This window comes from Hylaeus volcanicus, chromosome 7 (genome assembly GCF_026283585.1).
Source record: "Hylaeus volcanicus isolate JK05 chromosome 7, UHH_iyHylVolc1.0_haploid, whole genome shotgun sequence".
NCBI classification, from domain to species: Eukaryota; Metazoa; Arthropoda; class Insecta; order Hymenoptera; family Colletidae; genus Hylaeus; species Hylaeus volcanicus.
Window position 1 is genome coordinate 2,546,130 of NC_071982.1, and position 21,970 is coordinate 2,568,099.

Genomic DNA, 21,970 nt, shown 5'->3' on the forward strand with positions numbered 1-21,970 from the left:
TATACTACTTCGTAAATCCATCGACGCTTTCCGAAGTTTTCGTAAATACGTATATTTCAATATTTGCTTTAAATATTTAACGTTATAACGTTTATATCTTTATTATAATAAGAAGCACATCGTTCCAGCAGAATTTACATAAGTATTTATAAATATTCTGCAACTTGTACAAAGTTCAAACTTGTGGAACATACACCGATTAACATATTAATGTATTAACTAGGATTTTGGTGAAACTTAACGGAATAACTGCTACTGTCTGGATCTTTTTGCAACTGAAAATTATTTGTAGAAAGCCCGAAAGGTTTTAGCACCATATTTCCTAAATCCTTAAGCTTTCCAAACATTTCTTCCTTTAATTTCTCGTTCCTTTCATGAATTAACGGAGGTAATCTCTAAAAATTATTAAAAATTAATATAACGGTATCGCGAATATTTCGTAGAGGTGGAACCAATATTTGTATATTTACCCGAACCGCGTAATTTGCTTCTGTATGACTAGAATCGTACGTAAGAACCTTCTTGAAATCTTCCAAAGCTTCGTCTAGCTTATCCGTTTCTTCGTACAACTGTGCTCTCCTAACGAGTGCTTTCAAATAACTGGGATTTAATTCTATGGCTTTTGTACAATCGGATATCGCGGATTCTTTATCCTACGGACAAGTACCATACGAGTATAATGTAAACGATATAATCCTTATAAAACTAACATTTTTATTAAAAATTATGAGTCAAAGGTATTACCAAAGATTTTGACTTTGCCGCAGCTCTATTTGCGTATAAAATAGATCTTTCTTTACTGTAACCTAACGGACAAATTTGTATCCCCTGTGTGTAAATTGATATTGCCTGTATATATTCTCCATTTTTAAAAAGATTGTTACCCTCGTTTTTTAATTTCTCCGCTTCGTCTCTGAATGTCTGGAAAAAGTGAAACATTAGCGGCATGTAGGTTATAATTTATATAATGCAACAAATAAATATCTAACAAACTTCTTTTTCACTTTCAGAGAGTGTAAGTTCTCTGTCTTTTAATAATTCTTCATCCACGAAATCTCTTGGAAAATCCGTCGTGTGCGTATCTTGTATTTTACATTTAGTATCATTGTCGCTATTCTCTCCCACTTGTTCGCAAAAATCGTCCGGCAAGTTGCTCCGTTTTACATTCGATTTCGCATTGTTGTCATTCGATAGAGAGGTTTCATCTGCACTTCTACAAGAACTTTCTAGATCTCTCGTGAGCTCCTCTATGATCTCTTCGTTGGTTTTTAAACCAACTTTAGATGTACTGTCCATCGCAGTGTTTCTCACTTCGATGATTTTACACTTTTTCTCGATATACGCGATCAGCCAAATAATGAGGTTAACCGTGGTAACGCATACTCGTTATATTAAACCATATCAAACAATCGAGCAAATTTATTTGTCAACTATGACGATGTAATTGCAGTTTACGTTGACATTTACCTGTGATTCGTACACTTGGCATCAGAGTGCGTCTTCTACTTTCATCTTCGACCATACATACATGGACTGCTCAAGCTATAGTGTAGTCCGTGACCAACATCTCCCATGCCGAAATTACGAGTAAGCAGTTGTGCGCAAGCGCTACAGTCAATGGGCGATAGCAGTGGGAAAAGGCGCGAATTGAAATTTTGAACGGTTGTCGAACTACTCTTCGACCATTGGTCGAAGCTGCAGTCAGCCTGTCATCGAGATGGAATTTTTGCTATAGTTCTCGAATTCAACGCATGCGCATTAGCGTCATGTCTCACTTTTGGTATGAAGATGTTGGTTACGCTCTGCTCAGTGTATAAAGAGTAGGCTTGAGCAGTCCATGTATATATGGCAGAGATGGGCAAAACTCTAGACTTCGAATAAATCTGAAGTTTGCCGATATGTTTGTCTCGTTTCCTCTTTTGAACATTTTCCAAAGAAGGAAACGAGACAAACACATCGGCAAACTTCAGATTTATTCGAAGTCTAGGGTTTTGCCCATCATTGATATATGGTCGAAGACTTCTATCCTAAGAAGGGCTATGGGTTATACCGCTCACTAAGCCGCTCTGTGAGCGGCTGATTTAGAACTAGTGGCGCCATCGGTGGCGAAACGTCCAAGTTTGTAGTGAAAATAGTTCCTACTGTTTCTGTAAGATGGCACAACCGATATCTTTTAGTCAGTTATTCTTTATTTTCCATAAATACATAATTAATACGACTCGTTACTTCATAATACTATAATGTATTAGTTAATATGTAAAATTTGTCATTTTAATGAATAAATAATAATTATCGACCGTTTAGTTAGTGGCGCCATCGGTGGCGAAACGCCCAAGTTTGTAGTGAAAATAGTACCCACTGTTGCCACTAGACGGCGCCACTAACTCAAAAGGATCGATATTTATTGCTGCATTTATAATAATAATGCTTAAATAATATTTTGAAATAATATATTGTAGCGTTATAACGCAAATAATCGTATTAATTATGTATTTATGAAGAATAAAGAATAATTAATTAAAATGTCTTGGTAGCGTTATCTAGCGAAAATAGCGGGAACTATTTTCACTACAAACTTGAACGTTTTCCCACCGATGGCGCTACTGGTACTATAACCGTTTCAGTATAATTTATATAGCTTTTGGATGCTGCCAATCAACTGCATTTTCTTGAAATTCAAAATAATCAAAATACATTTACATTTACATTTGTTAGTCACTAAGAAATTTACTTTTGTAAACTATAATCTTTATCGCGTTATAAGTATTGCATTGTTTACATCGTGTATCGAAAATTTGTAAAGATAGAAATTTGTATACAACTCATTTTTGTGATATTATTTGTATCATTCCATGGTGCACTACACGAAAAAATATTCACTTGAATAGCATTTGCTAAGTATCAATACTAACAAAAACATTTTGTGTATCGGTGATGTAAGATTTGATGTATGTACATAGCTTTTAAACACTTTGGTATTCCACAGTGAACAGTTGTTATGTATTAAAAAAGCATTTGTTACTTGTCGTCGATAGCACCATTATTACAAATGATACAAATTCGGTGTCTAACTAACCTCTGTTCCATTTAGAGTAATGTCATCTGTGTCCACTGATGACTATGTCTACTAAATTTTGTTATAAGATATTGAACACAGTCGTGCAATCTGCTTGTCTGATACATTGTATTAACGAATATGTAGGAAATATTGTAGTGGTAAGAAATTCACACGATATCTATAGATTACTTTAACACTTTTGGAAAATGACAAACCAAAAGTTTGTATAAGATTTACTTGAATTATTCTAATTGGATGAGTGTTATTCATTTTATTGGTTCTTTTACATAGTGTGCTGGTCCGTCCATGGAACCAACATTGTACAGTAACGATGTATTAATCACAGAGCGTGTATCTGTGAGACTACAAAAATTGAAAAAAGGTGACATAATTATCTCTAAGTGTCCCTCTAATCCAAAACAACACATATGCAAGAGGGTTGTAGGGTTACCAGGAGATAAAGTACGACATGGAGTCATAGTATGTAGAATTAATCTTAAAAGTTAAAAGTAGCACATGCTATTCTGTTAAAAAGATGAAACATAATTAGCGTTTTCTAACTTTGGACATAAAACTATTGCAATTATATGAACCAAGAATATAATATTTTAGGTTCCAAACGGACACGTTTGGTTGGAAGGTGATAATAGGAATAACTCTACCGATTCTCGTGTGTATGGACCTGTTCCACAGGGTTTATTACAAGGACGTGCATTGTGCAAAGTATTACCATTAAGAGATATTACTTATTTAGCTTAGTAAATATATTATTTATATCATTTATAATTTTATTTACAATTAACCTGGTCAGATATATTATTTTTGTGATGCCCATAGGTAAAGTATGATAATAAAAATCTGTTTCAAGATATAAGACTTCTAAAATATTTAAACATTTGTTCTTCCCTATAAAACTTTTACAATATGTTATTTTGCATGTGCCAAACTTAAATCATGATTCACGATCGTTGGAATTAAGAATTACGAAATGACTATGTTCTATAAATATACACGTTTGATTACTTATGTTTCTATTGTATGTGAAAAAAATGATTATCGTAATGTTTACAACTTTTCGATTGCAAATATTTGTTTACTTATTATTTCTATGATTACACGTATGACTAAGAAATACATCCCGTGAAGGTAATTTGTTTGTAGCCGCGGTATAAACAACGACAATAACATGTTTACATGCACAAATGTAGACACATAGGTAACACAATTTGTATTCTTTTCAAAGCATTGAACCACGGGACTGTTAAATTCGTATATACCTAGCAACGATCTTCGTTGGTCCGATAGCATCGTATGATTTTGTTTACAAACTAAGCCCTCCTAAATGCGTTGGAAGCTCTCGTTTATATAAGTAGAATCCAACGCTGTGAACTCAGTTTAAAATCAGTGCGGTAACAAATAACCTACTTACTATATTCGACTGTTTAAAGAATTACAAGACGGTTATAATTAACATTGAACGAAGAAAATTATGTTCGCATTGTCGAAATATTTCGTCTAAAATCGTTTCTATGCTAAAAATTTAGTGTACGTATACATTTTAAAACGCGTAGGAAGCTTTATTCAATTATCTACATATTACCTGATAACGGATATTCAATACGCTAAAAGTATCAGTGTTCAAAATCTTATTCCACTTTTCCTCGTATCGAAAAACTAAAGGGCTGAAGGAATGACACGGAGTACAAACATAAGACATTATCGAAGATTTATCCTTCTTATAAGGTACGTTAGATTTTATAGTTGTTATTGTGTTTCTAATAAAGAATAAGCAGTTAATTTTGTTTAATACGCGTAATTTCGTATACTTAGCTACAATACAAATGTACAAATATTTTGATTTTATTGATATTTCGATTAATACGTTGCCTATGGAAGAATGAAAAATGATGCAATTTTCTTTTACTACAATGTCTATTATTCATTCACATCGCATTTTACAGTATACTCACACATTTTAACAAACTGATGATTTAAATTTACATTCTCGTCATCGCTCGTCATTGCTCCCCTCCTTGTACCAAATTGTTGCACACGTACGTGTACATATGTATAATATGTATACATTTGTACCTAAAATCTAAATGTGCATAAATGTGTATAGACAGAAATTAGACTCATATCCAAAGTAATAATAGTCAGAACGTCGTGCGTGGTGAAAAATCGTTGTTAAATTAAGGAATTTTTAAAACGTTTCGCGACGTTTCGCGCATCAGCTGATTTTGACAGGTTCGCGTTACGAACAATAACTTTCTTGAGTCTGTATTTATATTAAACATACTAATGTAACAATTTTAAATTAGAAACTCGCGATTTGTCAAGAAATACATTATTACGATAACGAACACATTTGCATAGGTAATATTTTTCAATTACAGACAATTGACAAATAGTGCGGCAGATAAAAACAGTGGTGAAAACATTAATAAAAATAAATTGTTTGGCCAATTAAATGTTTTATGGAAAACAAAAATGTCGATGCAGAATTATTCAAAACTTGTAGCACAACTAAAAGATTACTTACACAAATCTGGTTATGATAGAAATCTACAAGTTGTTCTATCCAAAGATTGGATAGACTTTTTCCAAAAATTAACATACACGCAAATTAATGTTTTCAAGAAGTTATCGCCTATCGAGTTTACAAAGAGTACAAGCAATAGTAAATTATCACATGTGGATAAATGTGACACAAATACGCAAGTGAAAAGTAACAAAAGTTTGTTAGAGACTCATCAGGGAGAGACATTTAGGGAACAAAAGGCACATCAGGTTTGTTAAATATGAATGATACGAAAGAATGTTATAGGCAAGAATCTGATTTTTCGTTTTTTTTTTATCATTTTTACAGCCAATTTATGATGCAACTGTAAGCGAACCAAAAGTGCAAATCAAAGAACAGTCTAGTCTATCGCAAATACTTGGTAGTTTAATTGTTAAATTAACCAGTAAAAGTAGTACAGCTACCTTAGTCATTCCACCAAAATGGAAAGTAAATATTCATAAAGATATACCAAAGCACAGTATTCAATCACGAACACGCCATGTTTTAAATAGTATTACAACTGCTGAATCGAGTACCTCAAGGTGGAGGAGAATTGAAGATTTATTGACTCACATAGATCAATATCCGGAAGCTAGGCATTATGCGATTAAAGAGGGTGCAATTAGAATATTGCTCAAAATAAAACGGAAAACTAAAAATGAAGAAATAAATGGTACAAAGTAGTTCACAAATATTAGATTTTTTAGTAAATATTAATAACGCTAATGCATAAATGTTTGCAGCATCCATAAGAGAAGCACTAGCAGTATTGGGTTATGTTGATCCATTGCCTGGCAGAGGAATCAGAATTCTTTCTATCGATGGAGGTGGTGTACGTGGAGTATTAGTTGTAGAAATGTTGAAAAAGCTCGAAGAACTGACAGGGAAAAAAACACATGAAATGTTTGATTATATATGCGGTGTGAGCACAGGAGCTATTCTTGCTGCTACTTTAGGTATCTAAGCGTTATAGTTTTTCCTTAATTATTCATTAAATGCTTTCTTAATTAATAATTGCTCCATTCCAATTTAACAAAATTAAAACATCTAACAATGTCTATAAGTGTGTAATCATAGTTTTGTGTTCAGTTATTCCGAAAGATTCTAACACAGGTAAGAATTATCTATATTTCTATAGCATATTTAATTTCTTATTTAGAACCCCTAGTTTCACATGCTTAACAAAACTAAATTTCATTACAGTGCTTAATAGAATCCCTATATAATTTTAAGTTAGGTTTCAGTAATTAATGCTAAAATTAAAACTCTTGTATAAGAATGAAAGCAAATGTTATTGATCGAGTATAAATTTCTGTATAACCAAAATTTTTGTAGGTGGACATAAACGGAAATCGTTACATGAAATATCAGAATTGTATAGGGAATTGAGTACTAAAGTGTTCACTCAAAGTGCTATAAAAGGCACAAGCAACTTAGTATGGAGTCATGCATACTATGATACACCGCTCTGGGAAAAACTATTGCAAGAACATTTGGGTGATAGGGTTCTCATAAAAACTGCTCGCGATTTAAACGCTCCAAAGGTATTTAAATAATTATATTTCTTTTGAAAAACTTAACCAAACATAGCAGGGTTGTTTTTCAATATAAATTTTCGTTCAGTTTTCAGCCATATCTGCTGTAGTAAATCATGCACGTGTGATGGCTTATGTGTTTCGAAATTATACTTTGCCTCACAGAGTAGAAAGTCAATATATAGGATCTCATAAGCATAAACTGTGGGAAGCTGTAAGAGCATCGGCAGCAGCTCCTAGTTATTTTGAAGAATTTAAACATGGTGAATGTCTTCATCAAGATGGAGGTATGGTTAAACAGATTTAAAAAATGATAATTGATTTGAAACAAGAGAAATTGAATAAACGTTAAATTGATTGATCTACTAAATCGTACAGGTATACTAGTAAATAATCCATGTGCAGTTGCATTACACGAAGCTAAGCAGTTATGGCCAAATAATCCAATTCAGTGTGTAATTTCGTTTGGAACTGGACGAACACCGAATCGAATTTGTGAAAACAACGAATCGACAGAATTAGCGATTTCTAGTTGGAAAGAAAAATTTTATAAAATTTTGGACAGTGCAACAGATACGGAAGGTAACTCTTCTCTGAAAGACTTCTGAACACATTTAAATGTTTTGCACCGAAAGTCTATTTAAATAACGATTGTTTTATTACGCAGCTGTACATACAATGCTGAATGACTTACTACCTGAACATGTTTATTTCCGCTTTAATCCGTATTTAACGGAAATGTTGTCTATGGTAGAGATACGACCAGAAAAGATCACTCAATTGGAACAAGACGCAAAAATGTATATACGTAGAAATGAAGAGAAATTCCAGAAAGCTGCTAAAGTTTTGTTAGAGAGGAGACAAATCCAGCAAAAAGTTATGGACTGGATTGTGTTACAGAAAGAAATATCAGGTCTATGAATCTATATCTTGCATAGATTTGCATGCATTTCATAACTTATGCAAAAGGACATTAAAAGTTATGAAAGCACTAAGTACAAATCACATATAGCCTATAGTGTTTTTCTTTCTTAATAATAAATTATTTTAATATTTTTATTTTATGTTACACTTTCATAATGAAAGATTGTAAAAAGTTTTATATATAATTATATGTCTATAATGTGCTTTTACACATATATGTAAACAATCATTTTTTTAAACAATCTTAAACAATTCTCTAATGTAATTGTAATTTATTAGATACAATTTTCATATAAATAATTAGTTTGATAAGTAAATAAGTGAATTTCTTACTGTGATTTATGTATGCATACTAACATACATATATATATATATATATACCATATACTTATATATATGTATACGTATGTACTTATGTATGTTATATGTGTGACATAAGATGCGGACACGTTATTTTGATATCACAGTAGATACAAAGGTGAGTTTTTTGTTACGTGATGACATATAAAGTATTATTAGTCAATAAAAACTTGTGTTATTTATATTACTGTGATCATTATAATATCAAAATGTTTTTGACCAGTACACTTACTACAGGTATACGTTAACTGTGATTATTGTTCTTAAATAGATAAAATGTTGAATTATTGTACGTTTACAAAAGTCAAAGTAATTTATATTTCACAACTGAATGTACTATTACGTTTAAATCTTAAGCTATTTTCTATTTTATATATAGCTATACACATTTGTGAATAGATTAGTACAAAGAAAATTTTAAATAAGATAAGAAATTTGTATTCGTATAAACTGTCTTCACAGTAGTTAAATTTAATTTATGTAGCATTTTAACAAATATTGCAATGTTGTAAAATAGATGCTTAATTACAGATTTTATATTTTAGTGTTGTCGGAAAAACTTTATGTAAGAAATATATGACCAAAAATATTCAGTATCACTGTATATGTCCAAATTTATATTTGTAAAAATATTTGACCTCAAATAATGAATGTGTTTTAAAATAAATCTATAAAAGAGGAAATATAACTGGTACTACTATTTGTAATCACTGTAATTGTATTCTGATCATCCTCAAGATTCCTATCATCCAAGAAGTTGAAAGAAAATTTCCTGAAGAGTAGAATCGAGTGATTTCGAAAACCCAATTTTGTAGTGGTTATAGTTTCCAATATTGTCGCTAGATGACGCTAATAACTAAAGCACCCGATTTTTATCACTCCATTTATAATAATAATTTGTAAACAATTTATTGAAATTAAAAATAGTAGTATTATAAAGAAAAGAATCACGTTAATTATGTATTTATGAAAAATATAGAATAATTGATTTTTCAAAATAAATCACGCCATCTAGCAGCAATAGCAGGAAATATTTTCGCTACGAACTTGGGCATTTTCCCATCGATGGCGCTACTAGCGAAAGAGTCAATAATTATTGCTGCATTAAATAACTATTCATAAATATGATAAATTTGACATATTAACTAATATATCGGAGTGTTATAATGCAAAGAATCGTGTTAATAATGCATTTATGAAAAAAAAAAATAATTAATGAAAATGTATCAGTATTGCCATCGTACAGAAATTGTGGGAACTATTTTTACGACAAACTTGAGTGTTATTCCATCAGTGGCGCCACGAGTACTATATCAGCCGCTCACAGAACGGCTTAGTGAGCGGTATAAAAATCACTGATATTCCTTTGGACTTCCGTTTCTGAATGCGTTTATGTGCGTTACGTAGCTTTGTAAGTGTGAATTTTATTTTTATATATCTCTGTAATCTGAACGGTATTGAATACAATATTATTAATAAATAGTTTCTGTGGCTTAAACAATACATTTTGTAACAATTTCTTGCATTAGTTTTTTTAGTAATCCGTTAAATAATAAAATTCCATTTCGAGAGGCATATAACCTCAAATATTTTTGTTTAAAACGTATCTTATTGTAACTAATTGAAATAATTACTCTTTCAGATTTAATAATACGAGAAAATGGCGAAGTCTAAAAATCACACCAATCATAATCAGAGTGAGTATAACAAGAAATACTTTTTTCTAACAAAATATAATTACGTATTTTTCTGTTGATTAGATCGTAAAGCCCACCGTAATGGTATCAAAAAGCCTAAACGTTACAGGCATGAATCTACACTTGGTGTAAGTCATTTATTCGTTTAATAGTAGTTGAATAATTAAATTGATAAATTTTTTAGTATAAGCAATGTATTATTAATTACTTATCGTAACTTTTTTTTAGATGGATTTGAAATTTCTAAGGAATCAACGTTTTGCAAAGAAGCATAATCCGAAATCAACAAAACAACAAAAGAGGGCAGCAAAGCTCTCACGTAAAGCTGTTCGTGACGCTGAGAAATAATATGTTTATGTATTAATAACTTTATTATAATAAAAATTGAAAAACAATTTTGTGTTACATGGATACTGACCTGCAGTGTAATCCTGTTATTTCTGTTTACAACTTCAACATTGCAATTATTTATCGTAAAGTAATAGTAAATAGAACAAGATTGTAGGAGTATTTTATCTTTAAAATTGTAATAAAACGTTTCATAAAAAAAATTATCTCTACACATATTTATAGTTCCGTATGTAAATTTGCTCTAGATTGATTGTAAATGTGACATTGCTTTTACATAAATGCATGATAATCGACGCTGACCTTTCTTGTCAACTAAGTTACGTATTAAAGAAAATTACAAATTAATAGTTTAGATTTCATAACTCTCGAACTAGATGTAAAGTGTTTACTCGTTCGTCAGACACGGCCAACTAAATAACCGATTTTCAAGTAACCCAATTTCAACATGGCGGCCGATGAAGTTAAAGAAACAAATTCATCAAAACCTCGAATAATTTTATTAATTAGTGGTAAAAGAAAATCTGGCAAGGATTTTATTACAGACATATTACAAGAGAAGTAAGTTCTGAATTATATCAATGGTAGTGATAATAAAGAACTTTTGATCTAATGATGTATCTACTTGTCAGAATTGGTCCTGACAATAGTGCCATTATAAAACTGTCAGGACCAATCAAATTTCATTGGGCTAAATCTTTGGACCTTGATATTGATCAGTTACTAGGAGATGGAAAATACAAAGAAACTTATCGCCTTGAAATGGCTAAATGGGGAGAAAGTATAAGAAAGAATGATTATGGTTACTTCTGTCGTGCAGCTATAGACATGTATCATGGTAAAAAAATTACTTCTTTATTTTAAAATGTTTATTCCTTGTTTCATGGTAAACAGTTTGTTAGCAGTATTCATTATTTATTTCTACTTAATCATTTTACAATGACATCTTCCTTTATTCATACCTAACTTACATTTTACCAATGATAAATATAATTTTTTTGAAGCATACAGCAAACCAATATGGATAGTAAGTGATGTACGAAGAAAAACTGACATACAATGGTTTGTAGAAAATTTTGAAGGCATATGCAAAACAATTCATATCGTATCAGATGATTTAATTAGAGAGAAACGTGGTTGGACTTTTATGCCAGGTAAGTATTAAGCTCAAAGCCAAATTACATACATACTAGTTTAATTATTTTCAATATTGAAGTATTATAATAATATAATAATATATTTAATCTAGGTATCGATGATTCTGAAAGTGAATGCGATTTGGATGATGTCAAATCATGGGACTTGGAAGTAATTAATAATGATGACAATGTAGAGTATATATTGCAACAGATATTAAAACTAATTAATTAGCAAAGAATAAAGTGTGTTAAACTTGATAAATTTATAATAAATGAATTGGTGATAATTATTTAATAAAACTTATACTTGTTGATATGTCCGTTTACGTCCGTCTTTCGAATTGTTCCGAATCGTCGGAATTTCCACCATTTTCTTTCGTATTATGCCAATCGTGACCACTAAACAGAGACATTTGTTAGTATTTTTGGAAGTATGCGATATTTTATCGACTAATAGTCGCGGAACAAACAGTTTTTCGTATCTGTGCTGATCTATAATGTTATTTAGTTAGTAAATAATAATTGACGTTAGATGGCGTGATCCATACGAGAAAGGAAATTGAATGACGCAAATTGAGATCAGAAAACATATCAATCTATGTAGAATAGTTGATGTTTACTTTGTCTCTACGAACTTCGGTCGTAAAAGAATTCTCGTTTTGAAATGTAAAGTGGTAATAGAAAATATCTAAATAATTTTATTAACTTTTGAAATGGTGGATCACTCACTACCTTCCGATATTCTTGACGATTTGAGCAGGTTAGCTTTCGAAGATAATACTTAAAAATTACATAGTATGAAATATTTATATTCATTACATCTGTATGACCTCTGTTTGAAATAATGCAACTTTTTGACAATGTTTGGTTTTAATTGGAATCATATTTTCAGTCGATTTATTATTAATGTGCCAGAAGAAGAAAGGAAAGATTTAGTTCGAATATGTTTTCAAATCGAACTAGCTCACTGGTTTTACTTAGATTTTTACTGTACCGACGAAAACCCAAAGCTTAGACAATGTAGTATGAGAGAATTTGCCACGCACATCTTTTTCCATGTACCATTTTTAAAACCACACGTTGCTAAAATAGATAGTATCCTTGAACAGTGGCGAGAATACAAACAAAATGTTCCAACATTTGGGGCAATTGTATTAAACGAAGATTTAACTAAAGTGTTGCTTGTCCAAAGTTATTGGGCAAAAAGTAGTTGGAGTTTCCCCAAAGGCAAAGTTAACGAAGACGAAGATCCTTCTCATTGCGCTGTTCGAGAGGTTTTAGAAGAAACTGGTTTTGATATTTCAAACCTGATAAATGAAAATGAATATATCGAATCGGTGATAAATGAACAATTAGTGAGATTATACATAATATGTGGTGTTCAAAAAGATACAAAATTTCAACCGAAAACAAGAAAAGAAATAAAAAATGTAGAATGGTTTTCTGTAGCCGATTTACCTAACAACAAAAAAGATATGACTCCAAAAGTAAAAATAGGAGTTGGTCCGAATGCATTTTTTATGGTTATTCCTTTTGTAAGGTAAAACATAATTATACTAGCTCGATACAATTTTCTATATGCAATGTTTGAAACTTAATTTATTTTAACTAAACTTTTGTACCAATTTCTGAATAGGAGAATGAGACGTTGGATACAAGAAAAACATTACTGGGAAAAAAATGTAAAAATAGTAAAAAGACATAGACACAGATCTCTTGGTGATGTTGAAACTGTTTCGAAAGGTAAACGTCAACAACCGCTACTACTTCCTCATTCTGTTCAGGTAATTAAGTTTAATCTATTATTAATCTTATATGTTACTTGAAAATGACCTTAATGTGTTTTTATTTAATTACTTTTAGAATGATATTCCAAGTTTTAAAGACATAAAAAATATTCGACAATCTAATACTTCACCAGCGCGAAGTCGTCGTGGTGTATATGATAATAAAAATGCTATATCAAAAGCAGCAATCAAACGTAACCTATTCGGTGAACAAAATGAAGATGAAACTTCAGCTGTTTTAGCCAAACAATTAATGGACAGTCCACAAGGTCAACAATCTTGTGTATTTTTAATGGATCCAGCTATCCAATCTGTGAAATGCAATCAGTTTAGTTACAAAGCGCAAGATTTTACCAAAAGAATAAAAGGTTTGCTTTCTAAGTATAAAGTTTTCTTTTGTATATATACAATTTAAATTATTTTATATTTAATATATAAAATAATTTGTTCTTTTCAGATCAATCGCCTCAACTTCAGAAATCTCAGAATACACAGTTTTTAGAGGGAAATATAAAAGCTTTGTTATTTGGCAAAGCGGCAAGTAAACTACCAACGAATTTAAACAACATGTCTTCCCCATTCGGTGCTATCGAACGTAGTACACGTTTCCGTTCAAAAAATTATCTTGGAACACAAAAATACTCTACAAATTTTTGTTCAGTGATTTGGACACACTTTAAGTTTGACAAACAAGCAATACTTAATTGTTTATAAATTTTTTTAAAAACTGCAATTGTCGTGTATTTTTTTTTTTTTTTTTAGGAAGAAGAGTCAAGTTCTGCAATCCATGCTTGTAATTATGTTAAATTTGTATGATATTCATACACTTTTACGAACAATCACGTATAAAAATATAGAATTAAATGTAACTTTAATCATTTGCGATCTCAAGAATTTGCTCTTAAATTGTATTTTGTTTTTGAATGATCTTATCGTGTACAATAATATAATAATAAGGTGAATACATTACTAATTCGTAATGTTTCTTAAATATTTAACGTTTTTCTTTTATCATACACCCACGATAATTTAACTAAAAACTTGCAACGAAATGATTCGTTGATGCGATGATTAAATAAAATTTAAAGTATGACGTACAGACGATGATGACGCTACAATTTGTTTACAGGCATGGAAAAAGTTATAAAAGTTTACACATTGTACATAATTCTGTTTTACAAGTACTTATTTTTATGTAACAAATAAATCTTGCACATGTTTCATTCTAATTAACAGACTAACTACATAGGAATAACAAATTAGCGACCAATAATTAATCATATTGTTTTACACATAGAATGTGAAAATTAATTTCACTGCCTCAGCATAGACACGTACATCGCATATGTATCGTGAGATAGAAATTTGTCACATTTCAGTAAAAGTACTACTCCTATTCGTATGAAAATAAATTCCGCATAAAACAGTTGTCAAAAAGTTATATGTACACAATTATGGAAAAGAAATAATTTAATACATTTTATTACTTGAAGTAAACGAGAAAGATGAAGAGAATTAACATAAAAACAGTAATAAAATACAGTATCTTTTTAAAAAGTACAGTGCCAGCACCATGCACACTTTTGATAATCTCATTATTTAATGCAAAAACTATTTTACTTTCTTCGAGAAGTTTATTCTTTGTATCTTCATCCAACATTTCTGCAATCTTGTTCATTGTATCGCGCATATTTTGTTTAAGTTCATAGATACTGTTACTTTCAAAGTCTGTAATACTATTACCACTCATCTCGGTTTCTTTAAACGGTAAAACTTTCTGCATAAGTAATCTTTTTTTACGTAAAATGATTCCTCCGCTAAGAAGACCCATATATAGATGATAAATGTACGCTGTCAGTAATGTAGGATCAGTATCTTCTATTTCCCTTAAACGCATCAGATATTTGATGACACTGTCCCTGGAGTTTGAAACGATGTTAAATATATACTTTAGATGATAAGACATGCAGACAAGACTATACCTAGGACTGTAGTTTTTCATCCATCCTTTTCCTAAATAAAAATCAAGGTCACGTTCGAAAGCTTCCGTACGTTGAAGTTTTTCGAGTGGAAATAATCCTATTTTGGTACTGCTCAATCTAAACATAGCACCCTCCAAATACCGAAAAATTTCATAAAATACCAACAGGCCATCGGCCCATACAGAATCATCGAGAAATCCTGTTTAAAGTAGACGATATTTGGCAATACGATAAAATAGCATTCTCAAATCCTTACAGTTATCTACCGTTACTTTCTTATATAAAGACCCTATCGTACAAAGTCATTGTATTATCGAATACACTATTCATAGAGAAGTAAAAAGTAACATTAAAATACTACAATAATACGTAATGCTAAGTGACACAAACAGTGAAAAACATTAAAATATCTCGCTTAAAACGCGCTGTTTATCTTACCAAATGCTAATTTCGCATTCACCAGAGCATCACTGATCGTATGAACCCTTTTAGTTGCTTTCCGCATCTTCTCACAAAATGTATCTTCATTTTTATCCGACATTTTGACAAGATTTACGTATTTTTCGAGGTGGTACTACGAAATTGAGAAACAATTATGCTGTCATTCTTTTTTATTAAATATCTACGCATTCAGAATGTTTCACCGATCGCAAATGCCAAGTTGTTGGTATCACCATTTTACGTTTGACATCTAAAAACTAAAACACCATTATGCCATACTTGTGCGTTGATCGAGAGAGAATAGCATTCTCCACAAAATGCTTTGTTTGTTGTTTAGTTTGAAAGCAGACGCGAGATGACACTGTATTCGTATAATGAAGAAAACACCTCTTACAATCAGTACGATACGTTAATTATAGTTAATTACAGTAAAGGTTCGAAGGTTCGAACAACGGTAGTTAAAAACAGTTGAACCGATCTGAAATTTTCTTCTTACTAAATGATATTACTCTGTTAATGTAAAATTTCGAATTGAATAAGTAGAAATGACAGTACGGTAGAGTACTTTAACTCTACGTATACTCAATTTACATATTTTAGTAAAATTTATATTTCTTTGTGTAATAAGGACGTAACGCCATCCGTGGTAAAATGCCTAAGCTTGTAGAGAAATAGTATATTCTCTTCGTCGCTAGATGGCGAAACTAGTTTACTTAAAACCAAGTAAGGAAAAATAAGGGTTGATAAGTGTTTTTTCGCATAAGAATAATAATGATCATGTCTGCAAATACTAAAAATTTTGTTTGCATTTAGGAAGATTATCTTCAGTGTTATACGTCGCCTTACAGACCATTACCGATGCTGGGCACTGGTGAACGCTATCGATAGCCTTTTTACGATTTTGTTTCTTTAACTTTGCTTTAAGACTGAAAATCTTTTTATTTTCGAACAGCCAGAGTCGGTTTCTCGCCCCAAAAAACGTTTTGAAAACGATTCTGAAATTGAATTGTAGGTAGGCAAGTTTTGCGAAAATAAAGCCCCAAACCCAAGGAAGAAGAGAGTTTTGTAAGTGAATAACGCGATAAAATTTTTTTATCCAGAAACCGACTTTACAATCGTATTTCTCATCCCAAAAAACATTGAAAACCATATTATGGGCGAGATCTAAAAATAGAAATTTTTTGGTCGAAAATCGGCAACCCCTTGAAATTTTCAGCTTTTGCAACTATTTATTTTTTTACTCCAGAACCTTAAATAGGAATTCGATGAAATTTTTACCGAATGTCCATCTTCATAATAGATACTTATAAAAAAATCGGTGACCCGTTGAAACAATTGTAAGGGCCTCAAAAAAATTCGTAAGTGTTTTTTAGGTTTGTGATCTTTGACACGAATTCTGAGGGTGATAAAGCCGTCTCAGCGTTTTTTAGCATCGAACATCTTTTATTGGGCTTTAAAAGAGCTTTCCAACGCCGCGCGGATTAATTAAATCGGTTAAGAATTGAGGTAGTTATGGACGTTTAAAGTTGACAAGCCAATCTTGGGTCACAAAAATCGTGACCCAAGATTGGCTATAATAACCCCAGGGTTATTATAGGGAATAAAAAAATTGTATCCAATCATCACGAAACTCGGTATTTATAGGGTTTTTTGGGTGCTGAATCCGAATATGATGTTATTTTTGCTTTAAAAAATTTTCCTGGGGTAGTTTCCAAATGTTGTTAGTACCAAAAGCGGTTTTTTGACAATAACTTGAGAAATAATTTTCCTAGAATTTGTATACTACTTTCACTGAATTTCTCGCATCGATTTTAGTGCAAATCGATAAAAATATTGCCAAAATTAAAATATTCGCTTTTTGGCTTTTTGAATTCTTTTTGGGCACTCTGAGGTCCCATCCACAAAAACCCTCAAACACGGCGAAACTTTATTAGGGTCTAGAATCACCAAAAAGAGTGTAAACCAGATCTGAAGTTACATGACCGTGTTCTCCCCTTAGTTAGCGCATTACAAACCAATGAAGACGTCTTCTGAGAAAAAATAATATGTCTTGTCGCAGGAAATTATAAATATGGTGCAGCAGGTGGTGGTTCGCGATCAGTTAGTCGTGAGACATCCTGGCACTTGATTTTCAATCTCTCCAACTCTTGCGTGTGCTCGAAGTCTGTAAATTTTTAACTGTGCACGTCCTTTATTTTCTCAAATTTTATAATTACTCCCTTTCTCTTTAGCTAGGTTTTCCATCAAACGAAGAGGATTTTTTAAGAATAAGAATAAGAATAAGAAATTTCATTCGTAAATTATATTCGTTAAAAACTTATCGTTATTTAGAGACACGCGTCTCGTGTTTGGGATTTTTCAATGATTAAGTGTAAATTATTCGAGAAGAAAAAAGAAGAAAATATCTTGAGAACGTGTATAGAAGTGCGGAGGCGAGGCGTGACGAGAGGTGAAGAACAAGGTACGTTCTGCTTGGTATTTCCATGATGAACCTGCAGATATTGTACGTGCTCCCGTCTCATCCACCTTTTCAGCTCGTCTGGCAAGTAAATAAGCTACTTTCTCGTATCACCGAAGAAGAAAAAAATACCGCGAAAAAATAAGAGTGTATTCAACATAACCATTTAGTAGTAATACTCGTCGAGATTAGAAATATTTGCGTCGAAATATTTTCGCCCCTTCTTGTTTCGCGTGTCAACGCTCCCGTTAAAATTTGTTTCGTCTTAAATATCAAACGTAATCTATTCTATACCGACCTCGTTAACAAACAACGCGACAATAATTTTCTACGCGTAGCTGTAATAATTCAATTTAACTCGTGCGGTTATCTGCGCGTATAAACGTGGCTGACGAGTATCTTTCGAATTAAGTTTCTAAAACGAGTTAAGTTCGTTTCACGCACTTCATGCACCGAGGAACATTCGTTACTTTTACTCTTACTTTAATATATAAACGATATTATTATTTGAATCAGTATTAACTTTTTGATTAAATTGTTGCCGTTTTATCGTTTAAATTATAAGAATATGTTTAATTATTTGATTATAACGATTTCTCGTTTGTTAACAATGTTTTTTAATTCTAATACGTTATTAATTAATTAACAAGGATCATATGTTAATGTTTATAAAATAACATATTTATTTCGAATGTTACGAATGTAATTTTTGTTTTGTGCGACAAATGTTGTTGGTATTCTTTGATTTTTCATTTTGTTGTTATATATTTCGCATAAAATCATTTTACCATCCTTCTGCCTTTCAACATTATCCCTTTTATCGTCCGCATAAATAAATATGCAAATAGTGCGATTTACATATACCTACATTTACAATTCTAAACATATATTATTATTTAATATTCATCCTATAAAAAATATATAACGTGTAACAGCATTTCCAAATAAAGAATTCCTCGTTGTAAAATTTAGCTGTAGAATTTTAATGTGACTTCAGGCCCTGTCAGCCTAGTCTATGTTTATTTATTTAGAATTTTAATATATCACTAGCAGGCCCTGGGACGAATTATATAGGGCGAATCATGTATCTTGTTCTTCTAGTCATTTTATTCTATTCAGTTATTTTATTCTAGTTCTTCTAATATTTTATTTGGACAAAAATAAAGTTTCAGTCCGATAGCTCAATATTTGTATTTGAAGAATCTGACAGTTCAACCGCGTGAATATATTTTTAACCGCCTTCGGAAAGAAAGGGGTTACTCAATTCGACGTGTATATATTTTTTTAATATTTGTTCACCGATTACGTTGAGATGGCTTGACTAATCATGATGAAATATTAATACTATTAATATCGTCGGGCCCACCAAATACTATCCCAAACTTACAGTAGTTCCGTGTAGATAGTATGTACGTACATTGATCGTATGCAATATTTCCACAGCCAGTCTCCCCCAAAAAATGCCCCAAACCTACTCAGACAGTATTTCCGTGTAGATAGTATGTACATTGACTGTATGCAATATTGTCCCCTCCCCTTCGCTAAAACAAATACATCAAACCCTCTCAGACAGTATTTCCACGTAGACAGTATACATGTATACATTAAGAATATTCGACTTCATATACCTCATACATTAATCGTATTAATAAATTTTAGGGGAAGAAATAATTAACCAATATTCCCCAACATTTTTGGAGTAGATTTTGCTTTGTAATAAATATTCGTATAGCAGTCAATTCAAAACTCCATACATTTATTTTATTAATAAATTGTAGGCGAAGAAATAATTAATCAACATTCCTACATATTCTTAGAGGAGAATTTGCGTAAATTAAAAGTCTATTACTTTTAATGGTAACCTCTTATTTCTTTTCTTATTACTTTTATTTTAAATTGGTTCCTGTATACTTCTTACACCGACTGTATATGTGCCAAGTTTCGTGTTGATCGGTCAAACAATTCCGATGTCTATCAATCATATATATACAAACATTACAAACACCTATATTTATATACATATATACCACCGATAGTTACTTCGATTTTCTAGTTTACTCCTATTTAGTCCCATTCGATAGTTGTGTACCAAGCTGGATGGAAATTGCTTCGACTCGAACATTTCGCTTCCGTTACGATGATAACAGGATCTCGGGTGATGTGTAATTCGCCTATAGGAGAAACGAGATAAATAAGGATCTTCATTCGGCGCAGCCTGCGGCTTTCCTTCGTCAAGGAGCCCGATCACTCGTTACAATTTCGTCGATCAGACACGGAATTGTCCGTTCTTGGTCGGAGTCGCCTCGAGCGACTTTTCCTCGTACGAACGGAATACGTGCGGAGCCCGCGGAGCTTGTGGATGTGATGGCTCTGATAAGGTTCGAGCTTGCGCTAATACGTTAACTCTCTTCGAACCGTAACGTCGCATTTACCAGACGAACGGCGGAATAATTTTCAATTCACCGGCACGATCGTGAATTATTTGTTAATTTCACGAATTCCTCGCACCAATTAATTTCACGATTTCCCGTTCCCTTTTCCCTCTTTTAATTTCGTAGCACTTTCAGCTTGTCGCGTTCCCGTTTACCGCGGCTATGCCATGATTTGTTTCGTTTTTAACTTGTAAATGTTTCATACAACGATCGGTGGGATTCCTTGCATGTTTCCACGCACTTTTATTACGGCGATATCATGCACGCGTAACTTTTCCGAAGCCGTCGCGTCGTTTCGTGCGTCGTTCCCTGTATACATTTACAAAACAAAACGAACGATTTCTTCCTCTACCTCGACTCTTGGAAACGCTTAATACGGAATAAGAGACGAAGTAGCTCCTTCCCGTACGATTCGAAGGAAAGAAATTTTCTTACAATATTATCTTCGTCGTTTCGTATTTCTTTTTACCTCGCGATTAACGCGCTTTCGATCCTTTGATAACGAACGACCGAGAACTACGTTTCTTTTGTAACACTGAACGAGGGGAAAGACAAAATGGCAGAGTTGAAAATTATGCTACCGAGGAATCGTGGAAATCGCGAGCAGTAGCCACCAGGGTGCATTTTCCTTCTTAGAGGATGGTAACGGTGCGCGACCATGGTAGATCGACCGTGAAACTAATGTCAGTTTCTTCTCGTATAAACTGCATACCGAATATCCGCAAACTCTGCGAAAGCATAGTTGCTCTCCTATCCTTGTGCACCATTTTTTTTCTCCATTTCCTTTTTCGTATTCTTGTTCTCCTTTTTACTCGAGAATCTTTGTTTCAACGACGCAACGCCACGTTGGAAGGCAGACAGTAGCACAGTGGGTAGTGTAGCCGACTACCACATTGATAGCCCTGGTTCGAATCCCGTTCGATTTTTCATGGTTGGGTTAGACCGATCGCACACAGTTTCAAACCACTATGAAACTAGTTGCATGCGACCGTGGATCCAGGTAAAACAAAGGTAGTGGAGTAGGTAAAACAAAGAGCGCAAACGGTTTGCAACACTAATTTCAAATCGGTTGCGCCGTGTGCGATCGGCCTTAGGGCCGGGTAAAGGTCGATTCAGACTATACGACACGGACCGTCACGTACCGGCACCGACACGACAAAACATTAAAATACGGAACTATGGAAACGGAACTATTCACGCTTAACAGACACCGACTTGAACGTTCCGTCAACGGGAATAGTGTGAA

At 32.4% G+C, this 21,970-nt stretch overlaps 7 protein-coding genes across 13 annotated transcripts; 5 read left to right on the forward strand and 2 right to left on the reverse strand.

Annotated features, from left to right (window-relative positions):
- Nucleotides 1-48: 48 nt before the first annotated feature.
- LOC128879555 (tetratricopeptide repeat protein 1-like) lies at nucleotides 49-1,563 on the reverse strand. The gene is made up of 4 exons (XM_054128822.1): nucleotides 994-1,563; nucleotides 745-921; nucleotides 471-653; nucleotides 49-395 (listed from the first exon to the last, which is right to left on the reverse strand). The coding sequence occupies exons 1-4, from the start codon at nucleotides 1,294-1,296 to the stop codon at nucleotides 216-218; spliced, it is 843 nt and encodes a 280-aa protein (XP_053984797.1). The 5' UTR covers nucleotides 1,297-1,563; the 3' UTR covers nucleotides 49-215.
- A 1,025-nt stretch (nucleotides 1,564-2,588) lies between these two features.
- Nucleotides 2,589-3,932, forward strand: LOC128879559 (mitochondrial inner membrane protease subunit 1). Of its 2 annotated transcripts, none has more exons than XM_054128826.1 (4): nucleotides 2,589-2,948; nucleotides 3,092-3,216; nucleotides 3,350-3,538; nucleotides 3,671-3,932. In XM_054128826.1, exons 2-4 carry the CDS (start codon nucleotides 3,115-3,117, stop codon nucleotides 3,815-3,817), a joined length of 438 nt encoding a protein of 145 aa, XP_053984801.1. In that variant the 5' UTR covers nucleotides 2,589-2,948; nucleotides 3,092-3,114; the 3' UTR covers nucleotides 3,818-3,932. The 2 variants fall into 2 exon arrangements, with proteins under 2 accessions (XP_053984801.1, XP_053984802.1); XM_054128827.1 differs by having other exon boundaries at nucleotides 2,692-2,710.
- A 156-nt stretch (nucleotides 3,933-4,088) lies between these two features.
- Nucleotides 4,089-8,624, forward strand: LOC128879547 (calcium-independent phospholipase A2-gamma-like). 4 transcript variants are annotated; one of them, XM_054128798.1, is made up of 9 exons: nucleotides 4,089-4,801; nucleotides 5,455-5,848; nucleotides 5,928-6,294; nucleotides 6,365-6,577; nucleotides 6,711-6,734; nucleotides 6,957-7,165; nucleotides 7,245-7,443; nucleotides 7,535-7,738; nucleotides 7,824-8,624. In XM_054128798.1, exons 1-9 carry the CDS (start codon nucleotides 4,749-4,751, stop codon nucleotides 8,075-8,077), a joined length of 1,917 nt encoding a protein of 638 aa, XP_053984773.1. In that variant the 5' UTR covers nucleotides 4,089-4,748; the 3' UTR covers nucleotides 8,078-8,624. The 4 variants fall into 4 exon arrangements, with proteins under 4 accessions (XP_053984773.1, XP_053984774.1, XP_053984776.1 ...); XM_054128801.1 differs by lacking the exon at nucleotides 4,089-4,801 and adding an exon at nucleotides 4,841-5,334; XM_054128800.1 differs by lacking the exon at nucleotides 4,089-4,801 and adding an exon at nucleotides 4,841-5,305.
- A 1,123-nt stretch (nucleotides 8,625-9,747) lies between these two features.
- Nucleotides 9,748-10,532, forward strand: LOC128879560 (uncharacterized). 3 transcript variants are annotated; one of them, XM_054128828.1, is made up of 4 exons: nucleotides 9,748-9,851; nucleotides 10,083-10,137; nucleotides 10,201-10,265; nucleotides 10,366-10,532. In XM_054128828.1, exons 2-4 carry the CDS (start codon nucleotides 10,101-10,103, stop codon nucleotides 10,483-10,485), a joined length of 222 nt encoding a protein of 73 aa, XP_053984803.1. In that variant the 5' UTR covers nucleotides 9,748-9,851; nucleotides 10,083-10,100; the 3' UTR covers nucleotides 10,486-10,532. The 3 variants fall into 3 exon arrangements, with proteins under 3 accessions (XP_053984803.1, XP_053984806.1, XP_053984805.1); XM_054128831.1 differs by having other exon boundaries at nucleotides 9,816-9,834; XM_054128830.1 differs by lacking the exon at nucleotides 9,748-9,851 and adding an exon at nucleotides 9,861-9,894.
- Nucleotides 10,533-10,769: 237 nt separating this feature from the next.
- Nucleotides 10,770-11,940, forward strand: LOC128879557 (phosphomevalonate kinase). The gene is made up of 4 exons (XM_054128824.1): nucleotides 10,770-11,046; nucleotides 11,118-11,323; nucleotides 11,490-11,639; nucleotides 11,735-11,940. Exons 1-4 carry the CDS (start codon nucleotides 10,934-10,936, stop codon nucleotides 11,854-11,856), a joined length of 591 nt encoding a protein of 196 aa, XP_053984799.1. The 5' UTR covers nucleotides 10,770-10,933; the 3' UTR covers nucleotides 11,857-11,940.
- Nucleotides 11,941-12,087: 147 nt separating this feature from the next.
- On the forward strand, nucleotides 12,088-14,404 carry LOC128879550 (m7GpppN-mRNA hydrolase). Its single transcript, XM_054128816.1, has 5 exons — nucleotides 12,088-12,384; nucleotides 12,517-13,164; nucleotides 13,261-13,408; nucleotides 13,488-13,779; nucleotides 13,869-14,404. The coding sequence occupies exons 1-5, from the start codon at nucleotides 12,338-12,340 to the stop codon at nucleotides 14,123-14,125; spliced, it is 1,392 nt and encodes a 463-aa protein (XP_053984791.1). The 5' UTR covers nucleotides 12,088-12,337; the 3' UTR covers nucleotides 14,126-14,404.
- Nucleotides 14,405-14,579: 175 nt separating this feature from the next.
- LOC128879556 (heme oxygenase 2) lies at nucleotides 14,580-16,408 on the reverse strand. The gene is made up of 3 exons (XM_054128823.1): nucleotides 15,832-16,408; nucleotides 15,394-15,592; nucleotides 14,580-15,330 (listed from the first exon to the last, which is right to left on the reverse strand). Exons 1-3 carry the CDS (start codon nucleotides 15,932-15,934, stop codon nucleotides 14,895-14,897), a joined length of 738 nt encoding a protein of 245 aa, XP_053984798.1. The 5' UTR covers nucleotides 15,935-16,408; the 3' UTR covers nucleotides 14,580-14,894.
- Nucleotides 16,409-21,970: the final 5,562 nt, after the last annotated feature.